The 25,716-nt window shown below is 35.0% G+C and overlaps 3 protein-coding genes across 3 annotated transcripts in view; all 3 read right to left on the bottom strand.

The window, feature by feature from the left end:
* The window catches only part of LOC128994003 (dynein axonemal heavy chain 2), an 85,834-nt gene extending 79,133 nt beyond the window's left edge, over positions 1–6,701 (bottom strand). The window contains exons 1-6 of the mRNA XM_054418190.1: positions 6,588–6,701; positions 6,191–6,356; positions 5,576–5,722; positions 2,790–2,899; positions 1,644–1,748; positions 713–870 (exon numbers count right to left, since the gene is read on the bottom strand). Of these exons, the coding sequence (XP_054274165.1) occupies positions 713–870; positions 1,644–1,748; positions 2,790–2,899; positions 5,576–5,722; positions 6,191–6,343 (673 nt within the window). The 5' untranslated portion in view covers positions 6,344–6,356; positions 6,588–6,701. The remainder of the gene's footprint in view (positions 1–712; positions 871–1,643; positions 1,749–2,789; positions 2,900–5,575; positions 5,723–6,190; positions 6,357–6,587) is intronic.
* Positions 6,584–19,526, bottom strand: LOC128995800 (uncharacterized). Its single transcript, XM_054420819.1, has 7 exons — positions 19,508–19,526; positions 17,940–18,053; positions 14,638–14,762; positions 13,665–13,831; positions 11,717–11,882; positions 7,191–7,336; positions 6,584–6,764 (listed from the first exon to the last, which is right to left on the bottom strand). Exons 1-7 carry the CDS (start codon positions 19,524–19,526, stop codon positions 6,584–6,586), a joined length of 918 nt encoding a protein of 305 aa, XP_054276794.1.
* A 9-nt stretch (positions 19,527–19,535) lies between these two features.
* On the bottom strand, positions 19,536–21,544 carry LOC128995799 (dynein axonemal heavy chain 2-like). Its single transcript, XM_054420818.1, has 3 exons — positions 21,487–21,544; positions 20,470–20,824; positions 19,536–19,741 (listed from the first exon to the last, which is right to left on the bottom strand). The coding sequence occupies exons 1-3, from the start codon at positions 21,487–21,489 to the stop codon at positions 19,536–19,538; spliced, it is 564 nt and encodes a 187-aa protein (XP_054276793.1). The 5' UTR covers positions 21,490–21,544.
* Between the last annotated feature and the right edge of the window lie 4,172 nt (positions 21,545–25,716).

The following is a 25,716-nucleotide window of genomic DNA, read 5'->3' as shown; positions in this document are numbered from 1 at the left end:
TATACAGAGATATCCTTTTGCTAGTCGTGGAAACTTAGCAGGAAGTTTCATTTTATGATTTTTGATAATTTTAAGTGTATTTTCGAGGAAACTCAAAATGTTTAAAAGTAAACCCTCTTCACGTGACACCTCATTTTGAAGCATTTACAAACATTTAGAATGGTGAAAACTAGAGTTTGCTATCTCTTCTCTATCCAAAGTTGTAGCCCGTCAAATGTAATGAAAGTTACACATTAAAAAGATAAGAAATATCAATGTAATGGTGAAATTAGCTACCATTTTGGTTAGAGAAACGATTGGAAATTCTGGTTTTCACCATTTGTTAAGTTTTTGTAAGCACTTCAAAATGAGGTGTCACTTGAAGGGGATTTGCATTTAACATTTTTAAGTTGGCCCCAGAATCCTCCTTTTTTTGGGAACACTCAACATTTCCAAAAATTATAAAATGCAACTTCCTATGACCACCCAAAGGATACCTCTGTAATATTTACTTGAGAGCAAATTGGAGGGAAGAGAAATTTACTTTCATACACAAGAAAATTAATGTAGCAAAAGTGATCATTAAACTTGAGTATAGAGTTAGAAAAAACAACTTACCTAACCACATTCCACTAGTGGTAGTGAATTAACGGAAAAGGTCCAGATTTTGATTTTGTTTTGATTTTGAATATGTTGGTGGGGGGGGGGATGGTTAATGACTTTTAGCTCTCACCAGATATGATCCTATTGTAGTCCATCATCACAGCCTCCACACTCCTGTAGAGCAGCAGAAGTTCGTTGTGTTTCTCCAAAACCATGTCTACATGAGCAGGAACACGAAATTCCATTTGAATCCACAACTTGGCTTCCTCAAGAGTCTTCAGTAGTTTCCTGGAAACAATTAAATAATTTTAATGGTAAAATTCTTAAAGTTAAATGCGTCATAGTAGCAACTCTTGTCCCGTTGCTAACTAGGTAATTGCGACCCATTTTGTAGCATGTCACTAAAATCGCTTGAAATAAAAAAATTACTCATCACATTTTATTATACATTAATGGGAAGAGTTTGTATATATATATATATATATATATAGCAAACTCTTCTTGGAAAACTTAAGGCATTTCTTATGGCGGAAAATAAACTTTAACCGTTCATATCTCCTTAACCATTGGTTTTATGAAAAAATACCTAAGAACAAAAATGTCTTAAAATAACCTGTAGTATCCAAAAACACCATAAAATACAGGTACAGGTTTGTGTTCCATAAGAAAAAACAAAGTTGTCCGCCATATTGGAAAATGGCGGCCATTTAGAAAAATTTCGAAATCACCCCAAAATGCAGAATAAAAAATAAAGGGAAGTCCCCCATAAGAAGTTGTTTGTCAGATTTAAAATTAAAAAGTTAGCTATTGGAAAACTTTAGGCTGGACACCCGGTATATTGATTGCAAGGGTTTCAGTAACATAAGTTACATGTTAACTAAGATTAAGTTAATTAAGACCAGGCCTAAATTTATCCAAAAACCAATGGAAAATTATGTCAAACACTATTACGAAGGCCATAGGGTTTACAACTAAATTGTTTGTCAGCTCAAATAAAATATTGACATTTTTAACATTTTTTATATAAAAAATATGTTTACTCTGATTAAAATTAAACAAACCTGTCAATATTGACTTCCAGCAGTCCTGGACGTTTGGTGGACCAGGTGAGAAGCGATCTCATGAATCTGCGAGATATGTTGGGAGAAGTGAAACTCATCCAGCGTCTGCAACCAACACATACATAGGTATCGAACACTTACTCTATACAAGCTCAATTTGTCTGATTAGTAAATTAACAAGGAAATTGTCAGCAAAATTTTACAATTTTTATCCAAAACACGAAATACAAATGTCTGACATATTAGGTGAATAGGTAAGAATTGATATGCTCATTTCTGAATTCTTCTGAAAACTAAACACAAAAATACATCTTCACAAAAGCTAAAGAGATTGATTGTTAATTATTTTAAATAATAATACAGGAGACCCCTCAACCAATAATCGGATTATCCACCCTCGATCCTAAAATATTATGGTTTGTTTTAACCGACCTTGCTTTGACACAGTTCAGTTTAACCGCTGCTTTCTAGGAATCTCGGCATTTCTACTCCCATGTTTGGGGATGGGAACCATACGCCTTTCCCACAAGATGTGACTAAGAATAAGTTATTTTGCATGTTTCTGAAACAGCAGCTATTTTTGTAATATAATCTAGAATTATCTTTTCGCTAGAGTAAAAACAATGCAACTTGTAGGGAGGGCAGGGGAGGGGGGTTGACGATGACTCCAAGGTGAAGATAGTTTTTGTGACTCGAGCCTCCAGTGAGAGGCTATAAATAAACATCCTGTCTCGTAACAAAATGGTTGATAATATCTTTAATTTCGACGAAAAGTTCTGTACTGTATTACGATAGATTTGGAAAGCATCAATTAATATTACGGTAATAAAGTTATTAAAATAAGAATTTTTATTGACTCCTGCCTACAACTATAATTTATTCCACTTAAAGAATTTGACTTAACAGTGATTCGTGCTCATTTGTGATTTTTCTATCAATACGAAAAAATTTTACAAAAAAAACAATACAAGTACTACTTCAAAATAATGATGTGATTATATAATCAATTACAAGCAATTAATTTTGTTATGTTAGGGATTGCCCGTTTTAACCGATCTTTTGAGTTATCCGACCTAGGTCCGGTCCCGGGTCTACTGTATGGAGATGGAATTCATTACTAAGTGTGTGTCAAAGGTTGTAGGATACCTGTGGTGGGAGAGGACAGTTTCCTTTAGAGAAGCCATCAGTTTCTTATATTGGTTCCTTACATCTTCCTCGATCTGGCAATATTTGAGCCACTGTGCTTCATTGACCGTCTGAAAAACATATATACTAATTTGAATGAATACTGTTTTTGTCCTCCGAAGCCATCAAAACAAAAAAGTAAACTGGTCCTTGGTCTAGGTGTTTACCGTGCCACCTACAACAATAGCTTCTTTTCTTTCCTACAGGAGGAAATTTTTCACAATGAGGTAAGGTACGTTTATTTATCTTTAATATTGAGACTTAACACATTCTAAAAGTGGTGATTCTCTCTATTGTAACTTCTACTACTATAAATTGTCTAGTTGATCACTGGTTTGATCCTAAGCTAGATTGTTACCAGACCAACATGCTATTTGTCATCTGGCTGTCAATGGGGTTAGACAGTAACCAGACCAGGATTTGGAACCTCCCCTTACCAAAAACTTACAAATGTACTAGAGGTGTGCGGATATCCGAAAAATCGGGTCGGATTCGGTTCGGTTCGGATATCCGTATCCGAACCGAGCCCAAATTCGATATCCGACACTATCCGTTATATATCCGACTTTTTCGGATAGACAATATATTTTGACGTTTTGGACAGAAAACCTCCATAACCACCATTAGTTTCCCAGGACAAAATTACAGCAATACGTTTCCAACGACCTAACAGCAAACGGCAAAGAAGCCGTATGATGCAATACTGATAACTAGTTTAGTCGTTATCGGCTGTTTTGCTTTACGATTAGATTCGTCTGGAACGAACAGACATAAAGCAGAAAAGAACTACCATGGTCAAATGAAAGTCAACTCGTACTTGTCTTGCTCCTGATACTAGGGGCGCTGCGTAATAGTTTTTTTACAGTACCGGTACTGTTTCAAAGTAGAAAAATCTAGCCTACTACTGTGATGTTACGTAAACAATAGATTAAATGTTTCCCGAAAAAAAGTCAGAATAGAAACAATAGAAAGGCAACACAATAGAAGGGTGGGAGGGGTTGGGCAATAACCTCGAAAGGAGCGCGGGTAGTGAGTCAAGTAGGACCGGAGGGGGAAGGGGTGGGTAAGACCTTGAAGCTATATATAGACTTGCACTACTTCCCTAAACCGAAAGGACTGGCCGGCGAGTGGTATTCCAATCACAGGACAAGATACGTTGTTTTTTGGGCATTCATTGCCCGGTTTGACTTTGGATTGTCTTACTGTGTAGAAACTTTGAATAATAAAAAATAAAGTTAGAACTAACCACGATTATTTAGCATTTATTGTGTACATATTAAATTATTAAACGATAGGGACCATGGATATATACAAACTTTTGTCGTGATTTTAATTTCAACATCAAAATACAATATTGCACAATCGTGATATTTTAGGTCATTGACCTTTATTATGCATCCGGCATTGCTGTTTCAGAAGAGAAGCACGTTGATAAATTATAAATTTATATTCCCGTAGTTAAAAAGAATTATTTTATAAACCTATAAAACAAAATCATAAAATCTTACATAAAGATAACAAAAAATAACGGAAATTGTAAAAAGGGAATAAAGATAACAACGTCATTATTCTTTCTCTTTGTTCTTCTATTTCTTGGGTTTCCCTTATCACGCATTCAACGTCGTTATCAGCTTTTATGACATAGCGCACAGCAGGGGGTAAAACACTTGAGTGCAGCCGAGCGGCACTAATGAGGGTCGGACCTTCTTGGGGGTGAACAATAGACGGCTTATCAGACCCTCCCCTCCCCTCCCCCGTGGTCTGGAGAAAGCTTGTAAACAAACTATTGCACAAGCGCGCGTGACTTGACATTGGGCTGATTCAATTATAATTTTGTCAAATGAACTGTGATGTTTCAAAATCGGGACCATACTGCTTAACAATAATGGACTGCAATTATTGTTGAACATACAATCCATTTTTAACAAACTAAGATTATACGATTCAAATACAATTATAAAGATTATCTTGGTATTTTACTTGGGGTAATGAAGTTATGTCTAGGCTAGTGTAATTCTCGGTTCATCAAGGTTCTACTGAATTATGTTTGGCAGTGAATATGTGTAGAATGCAATTTATAAATTCAGGGATACACACCTTTTACACAGTTATAAAGTCTAATTGCCCAACATCAAATCGTGAGCTAGAGCCAATTTAGTGCATTAGTGATTCTACACTTGGCAAAACCCACAAAATGCCACTTAAGCCCAATAATCCGTTCCAAAAACGTAAGGAAATACAATGTGAAAATAAACTTGAGATCGAACTCCTTGGCTTGTGAGAACCAGGAAACAAGATAAATCATAACCTCAAGTAAACAAGCCCAAACGTTTGACACCAGTCCTGCTGAGCTAAGGTGTTTGTGAAGATTTCGGCTGCTAGTGTACTTAATTCAAGCAACCAACTTTTGAAAATAAATGTTGTGAATTGTGATTTTCAAGAGAGAGAAAACTGTGGACTTGGCTAATTTGAAATTCTATAGTTCAAAATCGTCATTTAAGTTTATTTACACAGCTTTACATTGTTTTGTAGGTTAAAAATACATATGCAGCTTATTATTAACCGCGCCGAACTATCCGAATGCGAAAATATCCGAATCCGAACCTCCCAATATCCGATCCGATCCGAACCGAGCCTCAACTATCCGATCCGAATCCGATCCGAAATGAAATTTCACTATCCGCACACCTCTAAAATGTACGATTTAAATAACACCAAAATAATTTGACAGTCTGGCTCCAACTCACTCTCATGATGGACTTGAGTCGTTTCTTCTTGAGGACGGCCGTGAGTGCTCGGCCAGCGTACCTCGGCAGGCCCATTGGATGTTGACGCTTATCTTCCACCAGTTCCTTGCGCGTTTCTTGTATCTCGGTGGCAAACAGCTTGAACACCTACCACCGTCACAAACATATGGTACTAAATACCAACCAATGATGTCTCAGGCCAAGCAACTTTCTCCTAGTTGGGTCTGATGATGGAGTATCCAATCAAAATCGATCACCACTTACTAGTACCTATCTTATGAATATGTCTACCGTCTTGAATTGAACAGTATCAGTGTAGTTATATTCTATGCTTTGAAGTGTTTTTAGATGTCTTTTTGTTTACATTTCCAAAAACTTGTACAATGGTGATTAAGGCAGTCGTAAACAACTTTTTTTTGTAAAAATATTTATTATTCAAACCCGTAATACACACTCATTAACATAAAACAAAAGTGTCACAGAATATTTGTCCAATCATTGTTGTGTTTTAAAAGTGATTTACATTTTAAAACTGTCTATGAAACTAATCAACTCTTGAGATAAAGTTTGGCAAAGTAATTTTCAAAATTCAAATAACTGATAGTACTGCAGTACCTTGATCGTTCTCTTTTCAAACTCGGTGGCAAGATCTTTGCGTTTTGAGTACTGATACATATTCTGCAGCACGTCAATACCTTCTGTAACGCTGGTAATAGTCTCAAACACTTCTGCCAGGAGATTTTCTACCATCACTTCCAACTCTTTCATTTCTCTTCGGAATCTTAAAAATAATATGTTTTTTAGATTATTATTCTATTTAAAGTTTGGGCTGTTGACAAAGGTAAAAAAGCACCTATTTTTAGATAGTATTCAATGTTTACTGATTCAAAAATTTGAATAATCAATTACTTATTGACCCAGTTTCAACAACAATATTAAAGGCTATTAAGGTGAATAATCACCAGCAGACACTATCAGTATTTTAAGTTTAATAAAACACAATAGTACTTACTGCAAGATACTCTCATACCAATTTGACGAGTTTACGTCAAAAATAGAGTCTTGGTCATTCTCTATTTTCTGCAAACTGGATTTGAACTTTGATTCAATAGCGTCGCAAACTGCTTCAAACTCAGCACCTCGAGTCAAAGCAAACGATGGTTTGGGAATCTCAATGGTTTCATCCATCCTGAAATTAGTTTTTCATTAGAGCTATTTGGTTTGGGCGCTGATAAACAAGAAGTACAAAATGTGATTTTATTAAAGAAAAATAATATTTAATATTTAAAAAAATAATCACTTGAAAATCCATAATCGTAAAAATGAAGCAAGTGTTCCTAAATACTGTACAAATAATTAGAAAATTGTTTGATTGATACATATAGGCCCAATTAGAAATATTCAGGAAGTAAGGAAATGTTTTGATTGAAATAAAAATTTTATACAAGAAAAACTATCAGAATAGAAAAACTTCAATCATGGGAATAATCGTCTTCAAAGGGGAAACAAAGGTGTTAAGATGCCACCAATGAGCTTGTTCCCCATTGGGGGAAAACATGAAAGATTAAGATTGAATTTTTTCAGTGAAAGGCATGTAGCTGTAGATGTGCTTTACCTTCCAAACACTGCCATAGCTTCACACACCTCAACCATGTCTTGACACCTCTGCACAAAAGTATCCACTTTGTTGAAAACTTGTGGATTATCTTTTATCTGTTCACTGGTTTTTGAACCTCCGGTGTTCTCCATACAAGTGCTCGCCTAAAAGTAGAAAATCAAAACATAAAACCATGATAAGTGAAAAGCAGAACTCACAAGTAGTTTAAGTAATCCTTTTTTGTACATGTTTAAACTTCTTATCGTACTTGACTAGTAGCTAAAAACCATACAAAATTCAGGTTTTTAGCTACAGTGTGTTGGTAACACTAGAACATCTTAGGTCTTGGCAGAAAACTTGCATTTTCGTTAACATTTCTTTTAAAGTATACAGCTAAAATAAACATACATTTCCACTGTAGTTTTAGTTATATCTGAACAAATTAATGTACATTAACGGACATCAGAACAATCAGTCTTCATCAGCATTAGTAACTCAAAAGATTATTAGCGCATTTAATTATTTAATTTTTTTCTTAAGTTATGTGGTTTTTGGATACTGTGAATAGCAAACTACAGTGGCAATTCAATAATTATATTGGTTTGGGACTAAATATGGTTTGGAATAGCTAGAACAACATTTAAATTCCTAGATGTGACAAGAGCTGCCATTAGAATTGGGAAATATTCAGTAGCGGCTAGCCCATAAGGACTCTCGGACGCCGCCCTCCCAACAATACAGAAATCAATATTTTTTTTATTTATGTAATAAAAAAATAATATGTCGTAATTAAAATTAAATTACAATTACTTACGACTACTTAATCAATATGATAATAATATGAAATGAAATAGTTTTAAATTTTGAATCCAGTAATGACTGTTTTGCGATAGTCGCTTTCATAATGTGGATTGCGGACGGCGGCAACCTCCGTCCCAAACTCAATGCATGTAGTCTTATGGTAGAAACACCTAACAGCGCTGAGGGTGCCGTGACGTCATTCCAATGCTTTACAATAGGGACTCTGGGGCAGAGTCCAAAGCTGCGCGCGCATCCATAAATCAGGGCAGCCACCCTAAACTGGATAATTCTGCATCACACACGATTAGGATAGGAAGAACCATGTTGGCAGCGCTGGAGCCATCATCCACACTGTCACTACCATAAACATTAACTAACCTCACTTCTTTCCATGTCCATGACCACAGTTCAGTTATAGTTTAGTGCCAAACGACCTGTTGTTTTGTGATCAATAGTGTTTAGTGATAGTGATGGAGGCGTAAGGCAGCGGTAGTTTGTTGAAGATTGAAAGAGCTAAGTAGAAATTATTAATAGTTATACTTAATTGATTGAGTTAGTTAGTTGGTATCTTTGAGTCAATAAGTTACGTCTGTAGTTTTAGTATAGGCTAACCTAATCAACCCGAAAACTAAGTAAACTAACCATAGGTAAAGTGACTCGGACAATTTTAGTTATAGATACTTATTATTAGTCTTAATAAGTTATTACGGGTAAATTTGCCGTGGGTTGAAGGCCTAAATCTAAATAATAATGGACGGCGGCATTTCGTTGTCGTCGACGGCTAACGTCACTAACGAAGTTAGCCTGATTATCAATGAAGGGATCAAAAATATTGACCACAGAATTTCTTTGAAAAAATTAGGACCTCCTAGACCTTTCATGAACATAAACCAAATTCAAAACAGTTCAAAGAATAAGAATAGCTTCACACGAAAATTTTCGCCACATATGTACAATCATGCAGATTGGCTATGTGGTTGTTCTATTAAAAATTCATTTTTCTGCTACACTTGTTTGGTCATGGGGTTTCAAGATAGAGCATGGACTGTAGACGGCATTTCAGACCTTAAACATCTACTGGAAAAAGTAAAAAAACACAAAACAAGTGAAAAACACATAAATGCGTCAATAGAATATGCTGTTTTAGGTAAAGTTGATATTAGATGCCAATTGGACAATGCATATAGGTTAAAAATACAAAAACAAAATGAAGATGTTTCGAAAAATCGATACATTCTAAGTAAGCTAATTGATGCAATTAAATTTTGTGGAGCGTTTGAATTAGCATTACGAGGACATGATGAACGCGAAAATTCAAAAAATCCTGGCATATTTCGTGGTTTGGTTAACCTTATGGCGGAGCTGGATGTAACATTGCAACAGCACATAAATCAAACAAATAACCGAGTGTTTTTGGGTCTGTCTAAAACCATACAGAACGAGTTATTGGACTCAATATATTACGTTTGTCTGCAAATGATTCGTGACGAATTGACACAAACCGACTATGTTGCTATTGAAGCCGACGAAACAACAGACTGTGCCACTTTATCCCAACTAGTATTTGTTATTAGGTACGAGCTGAATGGCACGATTCACGAGCGATTTATCACTTTTATTAGACCAAAAAGCCATGATGCAGAATCAGTTAGCGAAACAATTTTTGAAGTATTAGAGCAATTAAACCTCGACAAAACTCCTGATAAAGTCATTGCCCAGAGCTACGATGGGGCTTCCGTAATGAGTGGCCAACACACGGGAGTACAAGCTCGTGTAAAATCTAAATATAAGAATACAAATTTTGTCCACTGTTACGCACATCAATTAAACTTAATCATTGAACGCAGTGCTACACAAATTAAGCAGGTTAAGATATTCTTCAGTAATATCGAGGGGTTTTCATCATTCTTTTCCCAGTCAACAAAGAGAACTGCAGTTCTCGATGAGATAGTAAAACGTCGTATTCCAAAAAGCTCAGGTACTCGGTGGAATTTTAAATCCAGAATTGTAAGCACAATTTTTAATTATCAAAGAGAGTTGGAGGAATGTTTAAGTTACATACTCGACGATGACACCAATGACTATGCCACAATAAATAAAGCTGTTGGCCTAAGAAGTATTCTAAAAGACGAAGACTTTATTTTCTGGCTGGACTTTTTCAATCAAATACTGCCCCACAGTGACATTCTGTACAACCAACTGCAGCAAACAACAATTGATTGCGTCAAGGCGTTTAAGTTTGTCGGCGATTTCAAAACTGTGGTAGATCGCGTAAGAAACTCGACCATGTTAGATCAACCGAGAGATAGTGAACCCGAATCGAGCAAAAAGCGGAGAAGACACGACGATCAAAAACGCGTCGTCGCAAAGGAAGTGTGTGACATAATTACGTCGGGAATTGATGACCGTTTTACGTTTGTAAATCATTTGTCCGCGGCAAAACTGTTTCAGCCAAGTTTGTTTGGGGAGTTTAAAACCAAGTTTCCCGAAAAAGAGTTACACGCTGCTGCGGAACTATTTAGCCTAAATAAAACTGAATTGAAACAGGAGTTAAATGTTATTTACAATAGGGATGATTTTTCAACGGCCACAGGGTCATTAAGACTACTCAACTTTGTCTATGACAACAACCTCAAAGATGTGCTTCCAGAGTCAATCAAACTTTTAAAAATCATAAGCACAATACCTATGACTACTTCGGAAAGTGAACGTTGTTTCTCTACTTTGAAACGAATTAAAACGTTTACCTGGAGTACCATGAAACAAGACAGATTAAGTGCGCTTGCTATGTGTTCTATCGAAAAAAAGCTGTTGTCAACTTTAAACTTCAACGAAAAAGTAATAGATCACTTCGCCGGGCAGAAAGAAAGGAGGATGGATTTCACATTCAAACAGTACAATTAAAGTTAGGCCTTATCCTCATGGTATGGTTTTCTACTCATATTGCCGTGGATGTTTTAATATACAATACAATTAGTCAAGCCTTACCCTCATGGTTTGGTTTTCTATTCGTTATTGCCGTGGGTGTTTAAATTATACAATTCAATCAATGTCAGGCCTTACCGTTTGGTTATCTACTCATTATTGCCGTGGATTTTTTACTATTAAATTATCAATTGTTAGTTATATTTTCAATACAGTGTAGTCCCATTTTACAAGGCCGTAGGCAGGGAGGGGGGTTAGAGGGTCAAACCCCTCCCCCAAAATTCCGAAATTGAGCAGTACAAATTAAAACTAGGTTTAAAAAGTTGAATTATGAAATAGAAACCACAATAGAGGATTAATTGTTATGTTTTGCAATATCTATTCATATTTAATATAGGCCTAGTTCTATTAGGATAATAAATCTGATCTATTAAATAAATTGGTAAAAACTATTTAAAAAATATACTTTACTTTACTCTACTTATGTCTATTTGCTCATGCATGACAAACAACAGGTGAAATGGGAGTTTTTGGACTATTATTGGACACAGTTTTAGGCGTTAAAATTGCTTCAGAAAGTCACCAAACGGCTTTAAAAATTTAAAATTTTTTCCCGGACCCCCCTCTTTTGTTGGGGGGTGCTCCACACCCCCAAAACCCCCCGGAGCCCCCCTCTAGACTAGGTCCTAGAGCCGCCACTGGAAATATTGTAAACCTATCAGTAATATTGATAATAAATGGTATGGAGGAAAAACTGACCATAAAACTAAATGTGGATAGTTGGAACAAGCAAATTATAAACTTTGTGAGTCGGTTACCCTGTGATAAATCATCTTGTAGACCTGACAAGCTGTGATGCAAGTCCTGAACATAGCAATGGCTGCCCGAGACCGGCCACTGAACACAACATTCATGTCCACGTATTTTGTACACAGAGCTATCAGCTGATTGCTAAGACCCATGCAGAGTGCCACCATCTTTTTGCTGCAATACAAAGACAGTTTTTATTTGAAACATTAAATTACCTTATCATGAATATTTTATCATTTTATCTAAGCCAATATAAGTATAATGAATCACATTAGAAGACTACAGTAAACCTCTGTTTTGGGGCCCAAATTGTCTAGCTTTTGGTGTCTATATCCCACCTTGTGTAGTTTAAATTAGAAACAAATTGAAAAATTATGTTTTCCAGTTTCTTCTGGTGTAGAAAACACTTTAATACAGTAGATGTAAAGAAATATGATATTCTCTTCTGCTGACACTTCCCGTTGCAAAGGAAGATACAACAGCTATTTGTATATACAACTATATACAGATTAGTTGCATGGGTTAATGGTGATTGGAGAAGTACTTAGTACTTAAGAAAAAATACAGAGGTAGTGGCCCAAAACTTCTTGGCTGAGGTTAATGAGTGTTGGGGTTGGGGGACTGGCAGGAAGTTCCCATGAACTCCTGAATTTGGACTAAAAGCCCCTGTCACGCGGAGCTGGTTCCAGAAGCTAGTTCTCGCTGCGAGAACCAGCAGCTTTAGTTGCTAGTTCTCCAGTGCGCTAGAAGTCCTGTCAGACGAAGCTAGAGAACTAGCGCTACAACTTACAAGTCTGGGGTTGTAATTGGATGTAACAACACACTCCGTAGGTAACAAAAAAAGTTGGTATTAGTGATTAGTGGAAACAAGTGGTGTTTTGTCAATGATTAGCCATCATAGAAGTAAAAAGTGCCACAAAAAAATAAAATATTAATAGGCAAATATAAAAACACTATTATTTTGTATCTACTACGGGCATGGAAATTAACTAATTAAAATCAAATAAGTTGTGGTAGGCGTATAACAAAAGGACTGTATCTTTCATAACAAAAAAAAATCACATTCATTTAATTCATATGTGATATGTAGCAATAGTAACAACGAGAAAATTATGACAATGCGTGAAAAGATTTCATTGAAAGTTTAAATTTATTCTTGATTAGTTTAAATGTGTTCAATTAATTTTAATTTCAATTTCTTAATGCGAGAACTAGCACGATACTGTCAGACAGAGCTGGAATGGTGCTAGAGACTACAGCTGGGTGGTCACATGACCTGCTAGTGACTCTTCAAGCGCTTGTAATATTAAACTGTTTAAAACCTCCAGCGGCTGGAGATACCAGCTCATGCGAGTGTTTCTAGCAACTAGAGAATCAGTCACACGATGCTGGTTTTCTGCTGGTTCTAGCTGCTAGTTACTAGCGGCGAGAAAACCAGCTCCGTGTGACAGGAGCTTAAAGGACTACCTCTTGTTGTTCAAACTATCCAAATTTTACACAAAAATAAATAGTTTCACATACACATACGTAATGTGTGCAAAAGTAGTAGAGCTACAGTGCTAAACTAAACAATCAAGAAATCGGGCCATAAAACTCGTTTCTGTCATTAGTTTGTTTCATTTAGGCTAGGATAAACCTTATGCGTTCAGATTTTTATGGCATTGCATTCTCCTCTAAGAGACCTATAATTACCACTTGACCAATGTTCTCATTTAAGACTTTCTTTTTATTCGTTTTGGACTGTCGACAATATGATGGAGGAAATTATATTTACTACAAAAAGTACATTACCGATACTTGTTTGTAATGATTTGTTGCATTACCTTTTGAGTTATAAACACTTTTTAGTAACTTTTTTAATTTTAAATGTTATAAGATGTTGTTCCCAGAACTTTTGTGTGGAACCTATACATTATATATGCAAATATCAAATAGTTTATTTACTACTTGACTTACTCAGAACCATAGTAGGGAGAAAGGTTATGAACCACCCTGATCAGAAAGAGTATCTTCGGGATTAGTTCTACAGCTTTGGTTGGAGTTTCGACCAGCTCGAGCTCCTTACACGGCTCTTCAAGAATCTGAAGGTATTCCACGTTGCTCTTGGCTTCAGTCAACGCTTGCTGTAATCAAATTTTAATTAATTTATGCCAAGTTTTAACTGATTAGTGCAGAGTTTCAGTGGGGTTCAATAGTTTGATAACAAGGGTTACATGATAAAGATTGTATGTATCAATGTGGCCAGTACTAATATTACTCTGGTTAAAGACATACGTTTGACAGCTTATTTCAGCCTTTATGTTGCACAACATTTCCTTAGGAACAGTTATTATATTATTTTTTGTACCTAACCTAACCTAAAAAACCAAGAGTTAATTGGCGAAAGTAAACAACTGCTTTTAAATTATATTTATTCGTAAACATTGTAGTTTCCAAAGTCTGACATTGGACCCCTTAAAACCCTCTGGGACAGAGCCCTTTTGATGGATCTGCTCCTAACTTCACATAAACCATCCTTGAATAATGCTTAATAATGCCTGAAAGTTTCATTACAATCTGTCGAGCGGTTTCCGAGTTCATAAGGTACATACATAGTTCTTCTTTATAGATATAGATATAGTGACCACTCATCTGTAGCCTGTCCCAAACTGTGAGTTTTTCAAACATTGCCCAGTGTCTGCTTTCTGATAAGCATTAAAAAAAAAAACATTATGTAATGACCACCTTTAAACACATTACCACCTTTTAATCCCATTCTCTGATGCTCATGTTAACCTAAACGAGTTATTATTAAATAGTCTCACTTTGGTTGATTTGGGTAGAATAAAGGCTTCAGATTTTTACATTTTGGAAAAGTAATACTTTGTGTAGAGACACAAAAACAGCTTATCAAAATAAATACAATAGGCCTGCTATTCAGACCAATTACCTCGATGTTGCTCACAACTTGTTGGAATCTCTCAATGTGAGCAGATTGGTTGGCCTTCAAGATGTTAGTGATTGCGATCAAGTCCTCGCTCTCCATTTGGGCTTTGATACACCACAAGTTCTCATCTGGCAAAGACAAACCATGATAAACGACAATTTAGGATATTATTATCCTACTCAATAAATGCATTCTGGTAAAGTGCTAATTTATACGCTAACAATAATAGCTTCGATGATGCTTCTATTTCATATCGATTTGATAAACAAATAAAACAAGTTCAAGCAGAGTTGACTATATTTTGCAAATTACACTCTCCATTAACTTTGTTAGTCCTAGCTGAAATTACGAATAGCAGAGATTACCTACAGCTATCAGGTACAAGTAAAGAAAACAAAATAAATAATATCACTTGCAAGGAAATTCAAAACAGAAAAATTAATATAAAAAATCATTGGAGCTGATAAACATGTGGGTCATTCCATATCAAATCAACAAGGCTCTCAACCTGACCATCTTGGATTTTGATGAAATTTTGCTTACTTGTAGTATTTTGAGTCCTGAATCCAAATATGCTTTTTAAAAAAATCTATCTTTTATAGTTTTTATGATATAAATATTTGAAAATGGTAAAAATTGGCGTTTTTTACCGTGCGCGCAAATCTAAAATGTTGTCTAGGATGAGTTCTATTGGTCCTATCAAGTTGTACAATGGCTCATTTTAAAGAGGATTCAAATGGCTTTAATCTGATACCAAACTCAACCTACTTTGGTAAAAATTAATTTTTTTTGAAAATTTCAAAATATGTTTTTGAAAAAAAATTTAAGATAGTGTTTTTTGAAAAATTTGAAAATTACATATGTTAAAGAATGTAATCTAGTAAGTACATTATAAAAATTTCAAAATGGGATGATAATGGGATCAGCAGTTATGATAAAAATACTTGACTATGGTTCACTGTTTCCAAGCGTTTTGGTGCATACAGCGTGTACGTACTAACGTAAATGTATCATTTAATAAGAGTCTATTAACTGTATGATTAAAATTAAAAATATCTGCCTATATTTGAACTATGTATGTCATATTTTGCTCTAATATAAACTAAATCTAGCAAATTAACAACATTATTCAAGTTAACAGAGTTTCCGTCAACCTTTGAACATGGGGGCTACTTTGAACAAACTTTCCAATTTTCATATTTTATTTTTTTTCATATTAATTTTATCTTTAAATGATAATGTTTATTATAATTTTCTATTCCCAGATAAATACTCTACCTAAAAAAAAATATTTAATAGTGCATACTATGGTTCTGCAAAAAATTAAAAATACTTATTTTTCACTGAAATTTTTTAGTAAAAAAAAGTCGTCCAAACTTCCATGTCTACAGCAAACCCAGTAAGTTTATGATTTATGACTTAAAACCATAATTGAATAGCCCATTTATCTGGGATTAAGAAAATACCTGCTTTAATTACTTTGTAAGCAGTAATAACTTTAAAAAAAAAGAAAGAAAAAATTACCCAATTGGCTGACCCTTACTTATGGCGTCGCGACCCTTAGTTCTGGAGCAAAATTTCCCGGACATGAAAAAAAAAATACTTGGGTTTTAAGTTTTAAGTGTTATTTTTTTAAATGATTTTTCTAATGAAAACAGATGTTTTGAGCTTTAGTTATTATTAGCAGTCATAATCCAATTCCTTTATTTGACTGCTATGATATTTAAAAAATACCCTTGCAAAGTTAAAAAATAACCGGATGGACATTTTGAAAATTCTCCTTAACTTTTTTTAATTTTTGACATATAAAAATAGAAGTTATACAGAAATGTGGTATGTGGGTTGTGGTATTTAAATCCACAAATCAGTTTTCACTAAAAAAATTTTAATTGTTAAAGTGAGAATACATTATTTATAGGTACTTATGAGCAGACATTTCCCCAAAACTAAATAATTAGGCTACCATGGAATATTATATATGTATCAATAATAAGGTTACTACAGGATTTAAATAGATTGATCACAGTATATTGTGTGACAAAATTATCAATGCTTGTTTGTCTCTCTCTCTTGTCACCAGAGGAAAGACAGACAAACATGGACCTATAGGTTTTGGCTCAGGTTCCTCAGTATTTTCCAGTTGTGTTGCAACGATTTACTGTAATCAATCTTTAAGTCTGCCTTTTCACTAGGCTGGAGACACTAGTCAGCCACTAGATCTGTGCAAAATCACATTGTGAAGCACTTTACGTTTACACTATCAGGTCGCAGCGACCCACCTCGGCAGTAGCGACCCCGTCTTGAGAAGTTGTAATTTGTTTGACAGGTACACAGGTCTAACTTATGTTTGTCAGTCTTTCCTCTTGTCTCAAGACCGAGTCGCTACAGTCGAGATGGGTCGCTGCAACCTGATAGTGTAAACGTAAAGTGCTTCACAATGTGATTTTGCACAGATCTAGTGGCTGACTAGAGTCTCCAGCCTAGTGAAAAGGCAGACTTAAAGATTGATTACAGTAAATCGTTGCAACACAACTAACTGGAAAAGACTGAGGAACCTGAACCAAAATCCATTGGTCCATATTTGTTCAAAGGTTGACGGAAATTCTGTTAACTTGAATAATGTTGTTTACTTGCTAGATTTAGCTTATATACGGTATAGCAAAATATGACATACATAATTCAAATATAGGCAGATATTTTTAATTTTAATCATATAATTAATAGACTCTTATTTAATGATACATTTAGGTTAGTACTTACACGCTGTATGCGCCGAAATGCTTGGAAACAGTGAACCATAGTCAAGTATTTTTATCATAACTGCTGATCCCATTATCATCCCATTTTGAAATTTTTATAATGTACTTACTAGATTACATTCTTTAATATATGTAATTTTCAAATTTTTCAAAAAACACTATCTTAAATTTTTTTTCAAAAACATATTTTGAAATTTTCAAAAAAAATTAATTTTTACCAAAGTAGGTTGAGTTTGGTATCAGATTAAAGCCATTTGAATCCTCTTTAAAATGAGCCATTGTACAACTTGATAGGATTAATAGAACTCATCCTAGACAACATTTTAGATTTGCGCGCACGGTAAAAAACGCCAATTTTTACCATTTTCAAATATTTATATCATAAAAACTATAAAAGATAGATTTTTTTAAAAAGCATATTTGGATTCAGGACTCAAAATACTACAAGTATGCAAAATTTCATCAAAATCTAAGATGGTCAGGTTGAAAATAATTTTTTATTGGTTGATTTCATATGGAATGACCCATGTTTGTGTTGAAACTTACATCGGTATTTCCAGAATTCGAATTCATCAATCGGTGTGAACATGTTGTAAGGTCGAGACTGGTCTTGATCATTGAGAGCCACTTGGATTTGGCAGGTCCATTCAATGACGATGTCTAGAATCAAAACCCAATTAAAATTAACTAATTAATTACTCAGAATACATATACATTATTCCATCCCATCCAATAATCTACTAACTTTTACAAACTATCTGGTATTCACCATTACTAACAAATTTCACCTCACAATATTGCCAGTACTTAAATACTTTATTTTAATACTTTTTTCTGAAATGGCGATCATCCGAATGTAGATATTTTAAGCCAAATATAAATGGAGATGAGTGTAGGATGAGTGGTGCGATCTTGTAGTCTTTTTATTGACTAAGGCCGACATGTTCCTTAGATACAGCTGCTAATTAATAGTACAAATAGCCAATGGCAACAAAGGGACCTACAGTGTTCAAGTGCAATCCGAACCTCATTTTTGCCTTGTAATTAACCTAATTATCAGGATAGTACTGCGGATAGTCGTAGTACTCACTAGTGCAAATTTTAATTCACACCAGGGAGTATCACATCCACAGTAGCTGGATTACAGGACAGTGGCACAGCCCAAATGAGCATGTGAAAAATTGTTCATTCTACAAAATAACCAGTTTAAATTTATTTTATTTTGCAAAATAAAATTACCATCAAAAACAAAAGCAGGGGGGGCAGCCACCATTTGCTTTTAGAGATATGAGATATACAGGGTGTTTTAAAAAGAATGCCGGGATTTTAAATGATCATTGCTTGGGTACTATTCAAGGCAACTAAATGTTTTATATGTCAAATTGAAGCTAAAATAACTAAGTTTTGTTTCCCGTGTAGCAAGGGAGGAAGTTATGTTATTGGCATGCGCAAAACAGGTGCGGGGTGATAGGCCGCTATTGTGACTCATATGCTTGACGCCAGTTGCCAGTATGATGTTTACGGCGCAACAGAAGGCACAGATTGTAATCTGTGGTTCGCAGAGTTTATATCCATTGCTAAATTAAACTAAATTTAAATCTACTTGATGATAAAGAAACTTGAAGCTGGTTTAACGAGTTTTGTGGCACCGTAGTGTTTTTAAAAGACATTCACCTAGCCGGCTAAAAGCAAATGATCACATAGTCGAAGAAATCCGACAATTCTGCACCAGAAGTCCGAAAAAATCGATTGCCCGACGAAGTCCTCAGTTGAACAAACCTAAATTGGTCACTTGATGATGTTATCTGTAAAAGATCGTCTTTGTGCCTAAAAAGATTCAGTTAAGACATCAGATAAACCCGCCAATCGTCCTTACTTTGCCAGTTTTAGGCCTACGCTCATATAAGATTGGTAAAAATCTTAACTTTATCAAATCATTCCGAATTGTATCAAAGAGTGAGAAAAAAACTTTGTTCTTTTCCCTTCAATTTGACGTTTAAATCGTTTAATTATCTTGAATAGTCCCCGAGCAACGACCGTTTAAAATCCCGGCATTCTTTTAAAAACACCCTGTATTTAGAAGACTTAATTCAATGTTTATTTATAACACATACCTTGTGGATAGTTTTTCATCTTCTAATTCTAATGGTTAATCACTAACAGTATTTGGCTGAACCACTTGCCTTCAATACGTTTGATGAACCGCCTGTCTCTTATAGCCACAGACAGGGACATACGAGTGGCGATTTTCGGAATGTAGAGAGCCGTCAAACCTGCTATCTTGTACCTCGTGTCAGTCAGGTGACTCAGGAACGAGTTCAGATTTGAACAGAAGTCATTCTTCACACCTAGGTAGCGGTTTAGGAAAAAAAATTTTCAAACACTACTTATTCAAAAATTACTTTAGCACATAGCAGCATTTTTCTATGAACTTAAATTACATTTCAGTTCCAGTCCCCTAACAAACTAATCCAAATAAAATATTTAATTTGATTTATTTACTAATGATAAATGTAGCATTTAATAGAGTTTGATATTTTCTAATGCAAATAGATGTTTCATTACAAGTTACATTGGTAATTTTTGAGGCAGTGTGTTGGCGAGGCAAAGTACCTCCTTGGGTACCAAGAGCTTGGCAGTAAGTAAGTAAGTATTGGTAATTTTACTTCGACATCTGATTATTGTATGGTTAGGATAGTTTCATTTTAGGAACAATAACCGATGAAAGTAGTCTAACAGAAAAGTGGGCTTGTATAACACAATATTTATTGGGTTGCATTATGAACATTTCTCATACAAATATAAAAAGTTCTGTAGTAGTAAAAAAATACTACAGAGTTTTTGCTCTGATTTTCATTTACAGTGCTAATAGGGATATAAGAGTAATTAATTGTTACCTTACTCAAAAGTATTATCTCACTAACGTCGATTTGATCAGGCATTTAATCGTTAAATCGTTTTATATAGCCATTAAGTAATTTCCGTGTACAACAAGCCTCTTAAAATAGGAATCTTTTCTATTTTAAATAATAATTTTTGATCAATCATAGGATAAATAATGGGTATTAAAGGATACTATCAGGCCAAGATGTTGTGTTGATGAAAAGTGGACAAAAAACCGTTTCCAAGACCCTCAAAAGCGACCCCTCTACTGGGGAGTCCATCGTTCCAAATATAATAGATGATGAAAACGTTTCTGGTGTAAGCTGTTTCAAACCTCCATTCTCGTCTTCTTCTTTTAAAAAATACATAATGTCATCAACTTCTACGTCCGGAAAAGTCAGACCCGCTTGAAGTGTATCCTCATCGTAGTAGATTGTCAATAAATCTTCTGGAGTTGTCAAGAATGTTTTAATTACTTCCACAACATCTGCATCAAAGTCTTCCATTCTCAAGTCATACAGTGTGGTATACTTTTTGATCTTTTCAACCTAGAACATTTCTTATGATAATTCTTTCTAAATGTTACAGAAGATGAGGGGTTTCTTATACAAGAGAGGCAGATGAGAGAAATTGGAAAATATCACACACAATTAAATATGTTGTGTGTAATAATGATTGAAAAGCATCTAGATAGAAAGTTCTCTACCCTAGGATATAAAATCCTGAAAATGACTAGCATTTAGTAGCCAGATCCCTCAATCTCAATACTGCTTAAGTCTTTACACTGCAAGATTTAAAACTTTCCACTGCAAAAGCATTTTGTTGGGGAAGAAGAAAATAAAACGCTTCTAAGAGAAAACGATCGAAACAGAAAACTGTTTGTAGATATTCCAAGTATTGAACCCATCTTGTTACTCTTGCACTAACTACTAGTCTGGAATTACAACCAAGTTACTTTTGAAAACTATGTAAAATGTAGGCCTATAATCATAAGACCTAGGGGCGCAGAACAGCAAAATGCGGCCCTGACAGGAGAAGATCTAGTTCCTAGAGGTCAAGGGCATAGTAATAGTTGATAAATCCAGTAAAAAATTGAGTGAAACCGCTTTTAAACTGCAACTGGGTCTATCTATTATTACATCTTTGATGAATCCATTTGTATAGTCAAAGACAAAAAGATATTTATGATTTATAAAGATTATTATCTCACCATGGTGTGAATATCCTCTTCCTTAAGTTTTTCAGGCTCTTCTGAGTGGTCTTCAGAATATCCTGCTTCCTCACCTGCAAAAAATGTCATAAGAAAGGATATATACTTCTTCTAACCAAGATTAGATGTTACATTTATAAAATATCTACCAAACAAAATACTTTAATGTATAGTTGTATAGAGGATAAGTTTAAAATAATGGTACAATAGTGTTGTTAATGAATAAGATCAGCTGGTTCCTCAGCCTAGCCCGGATTGCATATTAAACCCTCAATGATCAAAGACAAGAAAAAACCCTATACAGGAGATGGACTTTCACCGTATCGCAATATTGTAATAGAAGAAACCTTAAAAAGCACCAAAAATATAGAAGCTGGAGTAAACCTTTGGTCTAAAATAAGCACACAGCTTTTGCCGATGACGTTGCATTACTTGTAGAATCAAAAGAGGGCATACAGTAGACCCCCTCTTAACCGACCTCGTATTAACCGATAATCGGATTATCCGCCTACGATTGTAAAATAATACAGTTTGTTTTAACCGACTTTGCTTTGAGAGCAGCTCGGTTTAACCGCCGCTTTCTAGGAATCTCGGCATTTCCGCTCCCACGCTGGGCGATGAGAACTGAACCATACGCTTATCTCCACAGGATATGACTAACAATAAGTTATTTTGTGTTGATCACAAAAGATATAGCATAGCCTGTTGTCAGTTTGTCATCATAGTTCGTAGCTCGAGCACATCTGATCTGATTTGTTATCTGTGCGGCAAACTTATAACATCATAATAGAACTGATTATCTTATCGCCGGAGTAAACAAACAATGCAACTTGTAGGGAAGGGGGGTTAACAACTCCAAGGTCAAGATAGTTTTTGTGCTTGAGCCTCCAGTGAGAGGCTACAAATAAACGTCCTGTCTTGTAACAAAATGGTCGCTTGTATCTTTAATGTCGTCAAAAGGTTCTGTACTGTATTACGATGTATTTGGAAAGCATAAATTAATACATTACAGTACTAAAGTTATTGAAATAGGAATTTTGTTGACTCTTGCGTAGTATTATAATATATTCCACTGAAAGTAGGCCTATTTGACTTAACCGTGCTTTGTGTTTATTTGTGACTTTTCTATCAATATGAAACAGGAGATAAGAGTAGTTTATTTGATAAATAATGCAAGTATGATTTCAAAATAATGATTATATAATTCCAAATGAATAGCACTTCATTATGTTATGATTTTAGGGATTGCCCGTTTTATCCGACCTTTTGAGTTATCCGACCTAGGTCCGGTCCCATAAGGGTCGATTAAGAGGGGGTCTACTGTACCTAGTCTAGCTATAACTAACTGATATTATAATAAAGGAAGCAAATAGGATTGGACTTAAAATAGGTGAAGAGAAGTTGGAATACCTACTTGGAAGTTGGAAGGACCCAAATTGAGAGAGTTGGACCTTTGAGGGTCAACAACTATATGATTTGGAAAGAGTTCTCGAATTTTAATATCTAGAACTCTCGGTCAACTGGGATAACAAAAGAGGAATCGGAATAGAAGACTGATTGCAGCAACCAAAATGTTTTTGGAGTTCAAAAATTATATCTAAAAATACCAAATGAGAATTTATAAATCTATTTATCAACCAGTCCTTGTATGTGGTTCCAAAACCTGTACATTGACAAATAACAAATCATGAAAACAAACATCAAACTTATCATGAAACAAACAAACTTGGAACTGTTTGACGTGACATGAATGCACACAAAGTGTGTCCGAACTGGTCCGTGGCCAGAGGGTAGTTTGTTAACATACAAACTGATCCAGAAATCTGGCTAGTAGAAAATGGGGTCACTTGAAACATCCAAATGACCACAAGGCGTGGGAGTGGCCTCTTCTACTCCCCGTAGCCTACAAGTAGCCTTAAACACAACAATTCCGTAGCATTTCATTATTACTGCTCATTATAAATTCAAAACGTCAACAAACTATGAGCTTTTTTAGTGAATTTCCCATATAGGGAATAAGCTATTACAGTACCGTAGTACTCATGGTAAGGCCTGGACCCGGGACGGATTTAATTTTTCATTTTGACTTTTAAGGTCCCTAGAGGCCAAAAACACCATCCGTTCAAATTCATATATATAGGCTTATGTGTCCGTTAGGGCGATAACTCAAGCAAAAATGATACAATTTTGATGAAATTTGGTACAAATGAGTAAACCTACGTTTATTCCAACGAGTTTGCGATCCAACATAATCGGACCATGGGAACAGGAGTTTATGGGGGGTTTTATGGGGTAAAAATGGGGGTTTTCCCATTTTTTACCCTAAAACAAAAAATTTTGCAATTTCTTTTCAAACCGTTTTTGTAGAGCTTAAAAAAATAAATAATTTAGTATATTGGAGCGCTGTTATATATCTAACAGTCAAGGAGAAAACTAAAAAATAGTGTAATTTAAAGTTCCCATGTTATTCTTATGGAGAAAATGAAAATTCTTGTAGTTTACTTGTTTATGGACATACATTGATAAAATTTGGAAAATTGATTTTTTTCATCCTATAGTACTATTGACGTATGGTCAAAAAACACTTATACAAAACACTTGTTAAAAAATCTAATGTTATTTCAATAGGGAATAGCCTAGATGTCTTATTTATGGAAATATTTGAGTAAAAATGTAATCAGACGAGTTGAAGTTCACTTAGTCTGTAGGATTGCTACGGCGGGGGTATTTTGTTTTTGGTTTGTAATAAAACTATTTTTTAAATGATAATATCTGTCTGATCATGATATTATTTTAACAACAATTAACCACAACCGAGCAAGACTCGGTCCCCTGTACTTTTATTAAAAGGAATAGTAATAATAAACCAACCAGATATTTTCCACATTGGTTTTTTTTTTACTGTAATAGGTGATATGATACAACTATCCTTAACCATGTTTAATTCAAAATGCATTGTTCTCCCATTTGGCTTGGTCATAAGTTGGTGTTTTCAACAGGAATAAGTCATCTAGATCAGCGTGTTTGGTAGCTCAAATAACTTAATATTTGTTATCTTTATATTCTATAATAATACTGGCTAAAACTTGATGGACAGGCCATGAAGAAAGGAGGGAAGATGGAAGTATACTGAAGAAGACCAGCAATGAACAACCAAGAGAGGTATTTGCCCGCTAGGAAGACCGAAGCGGCAGTGGAAAGACAAAATACACAGAATAGGGGCATCTCTCGACCTAGCGGCAGACTGGCAGCAGTGGAGGCATCTTGTAGGCGAGGCCAAAAACCTTCTTAGGTTTGGAGGTAAGGTAAGGTATGATCAACGACAGCTTTGGTAGCATCAAAAGGCTACAATGTCTTTGTTTAGGATTGAACTAAAAACATTCTGTTTACTGTGCGAGCATTACACCCATATATTCACTAGACTAAATTCATAAACCACAGAAAAGCTAGAAGTCCCAATATATACTATTCTGTAAACTTAGTCTTTTACAAACTATAAATATAATAGATCCTAACGTTTTACTGAGGATATTTGTTAGGTGTGCTTATCTCCAAAACATTTATGTTTAAGGTACAAAAAACCAGTTTAGGCTAGGCCTACTATAAATAGGTAGGCTACCTGAACTAGGTGTAAAATGACGACCTTCTCACCGCAGTATTTCACCTTCCTTTTTTTGAACTTTTGGAACAGTTACACGGAACTGTTTGGAATAGATTTGTTAAAACCGTTACATTACAAACAAAGAGTTCCATTCCATTTCCTTTTTAGGCGTTCATTTTGTTTTTCGTGGATCTCTGTCTTTAACCTCCATTTTGTCAAGTGATTGGAAACTTTATCTCAAATCGATGGTGTTATTTCAAGTTAAAGAGTTACTGGATCAGTATGTCTGATATTAATACAAAAAAGTTTGAATGTTCATTTTGTGACAAACACTTTTGCTAGTAAATTTAATTTAACGCGCCATACACGTAATGTGCATGATAGTTGTTGTAGTGAACAATCTGACTGTTCAAACAACCCGAAAAGGCTTATTTGCCCAAAGGCCCAGAGGGTGATTGCTCTCATCAATTTTCGTGGTTTGAAAACTTGATCCAGCATCTGGAAGAAGCCCATGCCATTGAAATAATAGTTGGGGAGCTGAATTTTGAAACAGAAGAAGGTAAGTTAAATTTATTATAATTATGAACTTCACAATACTGTATCCAAAATATAACTATAAATATAATAGT

Source organism: Macrosteles quadrilineatus, unplaced genomic scaffold (genome assembly GCF_028750875.1).
Source record: "Macrosteles quadrilineatus isolate MER2022 unplaced genomic scaffold, UCM_ALF_1.0 Scaffold_5__1_contigs__length_97177068, whole genome shotgun sequence".
Lineage (NCBI taxonomy): Eukaryota > Metazoa > Arthropoda > Insecta > Hemiptera > Cicadellidae > Macrosteles > Macrosteles quadrilineatus.
Note: the sequence above shows the minus strand (reverse complement) of the source record. Positions and strands in the feature narration are given on the sequence as shown.

What these genes read in the sequence shown, in the direction of transcription:
- LOC128995800 (XM_054420819.1), bottom strand. An exon ending in ACAAGATGATTTATCACAGG is followed by an intron (nt 7,337 to 11,716) that starts GTAACCGACTCA and finishes TTCTACTTTTAG; the next exon opens with GCGAGCACTTGTATGGAGAA. An exon ending in GCTATGGCAGTGTTTGGAAG is followed by an intron (nt 6,765 to 7,190) that starts GTAAAGCACATC and finishes AACTAATTTCAG; the next exon opens with GATGGATGAAACCATTGAGA.
- LOC128995799 (XM_054420818.1), bottom strand. An exon ending in CACAACATCTTGGCCTGATA is followed by an intron (nt 19,742 to 20,469) that starts GTATCCTTTAAT and finishes ACCGCTACCTAG; the next exon opens with GTGTGAAGAATGACTTCTGT.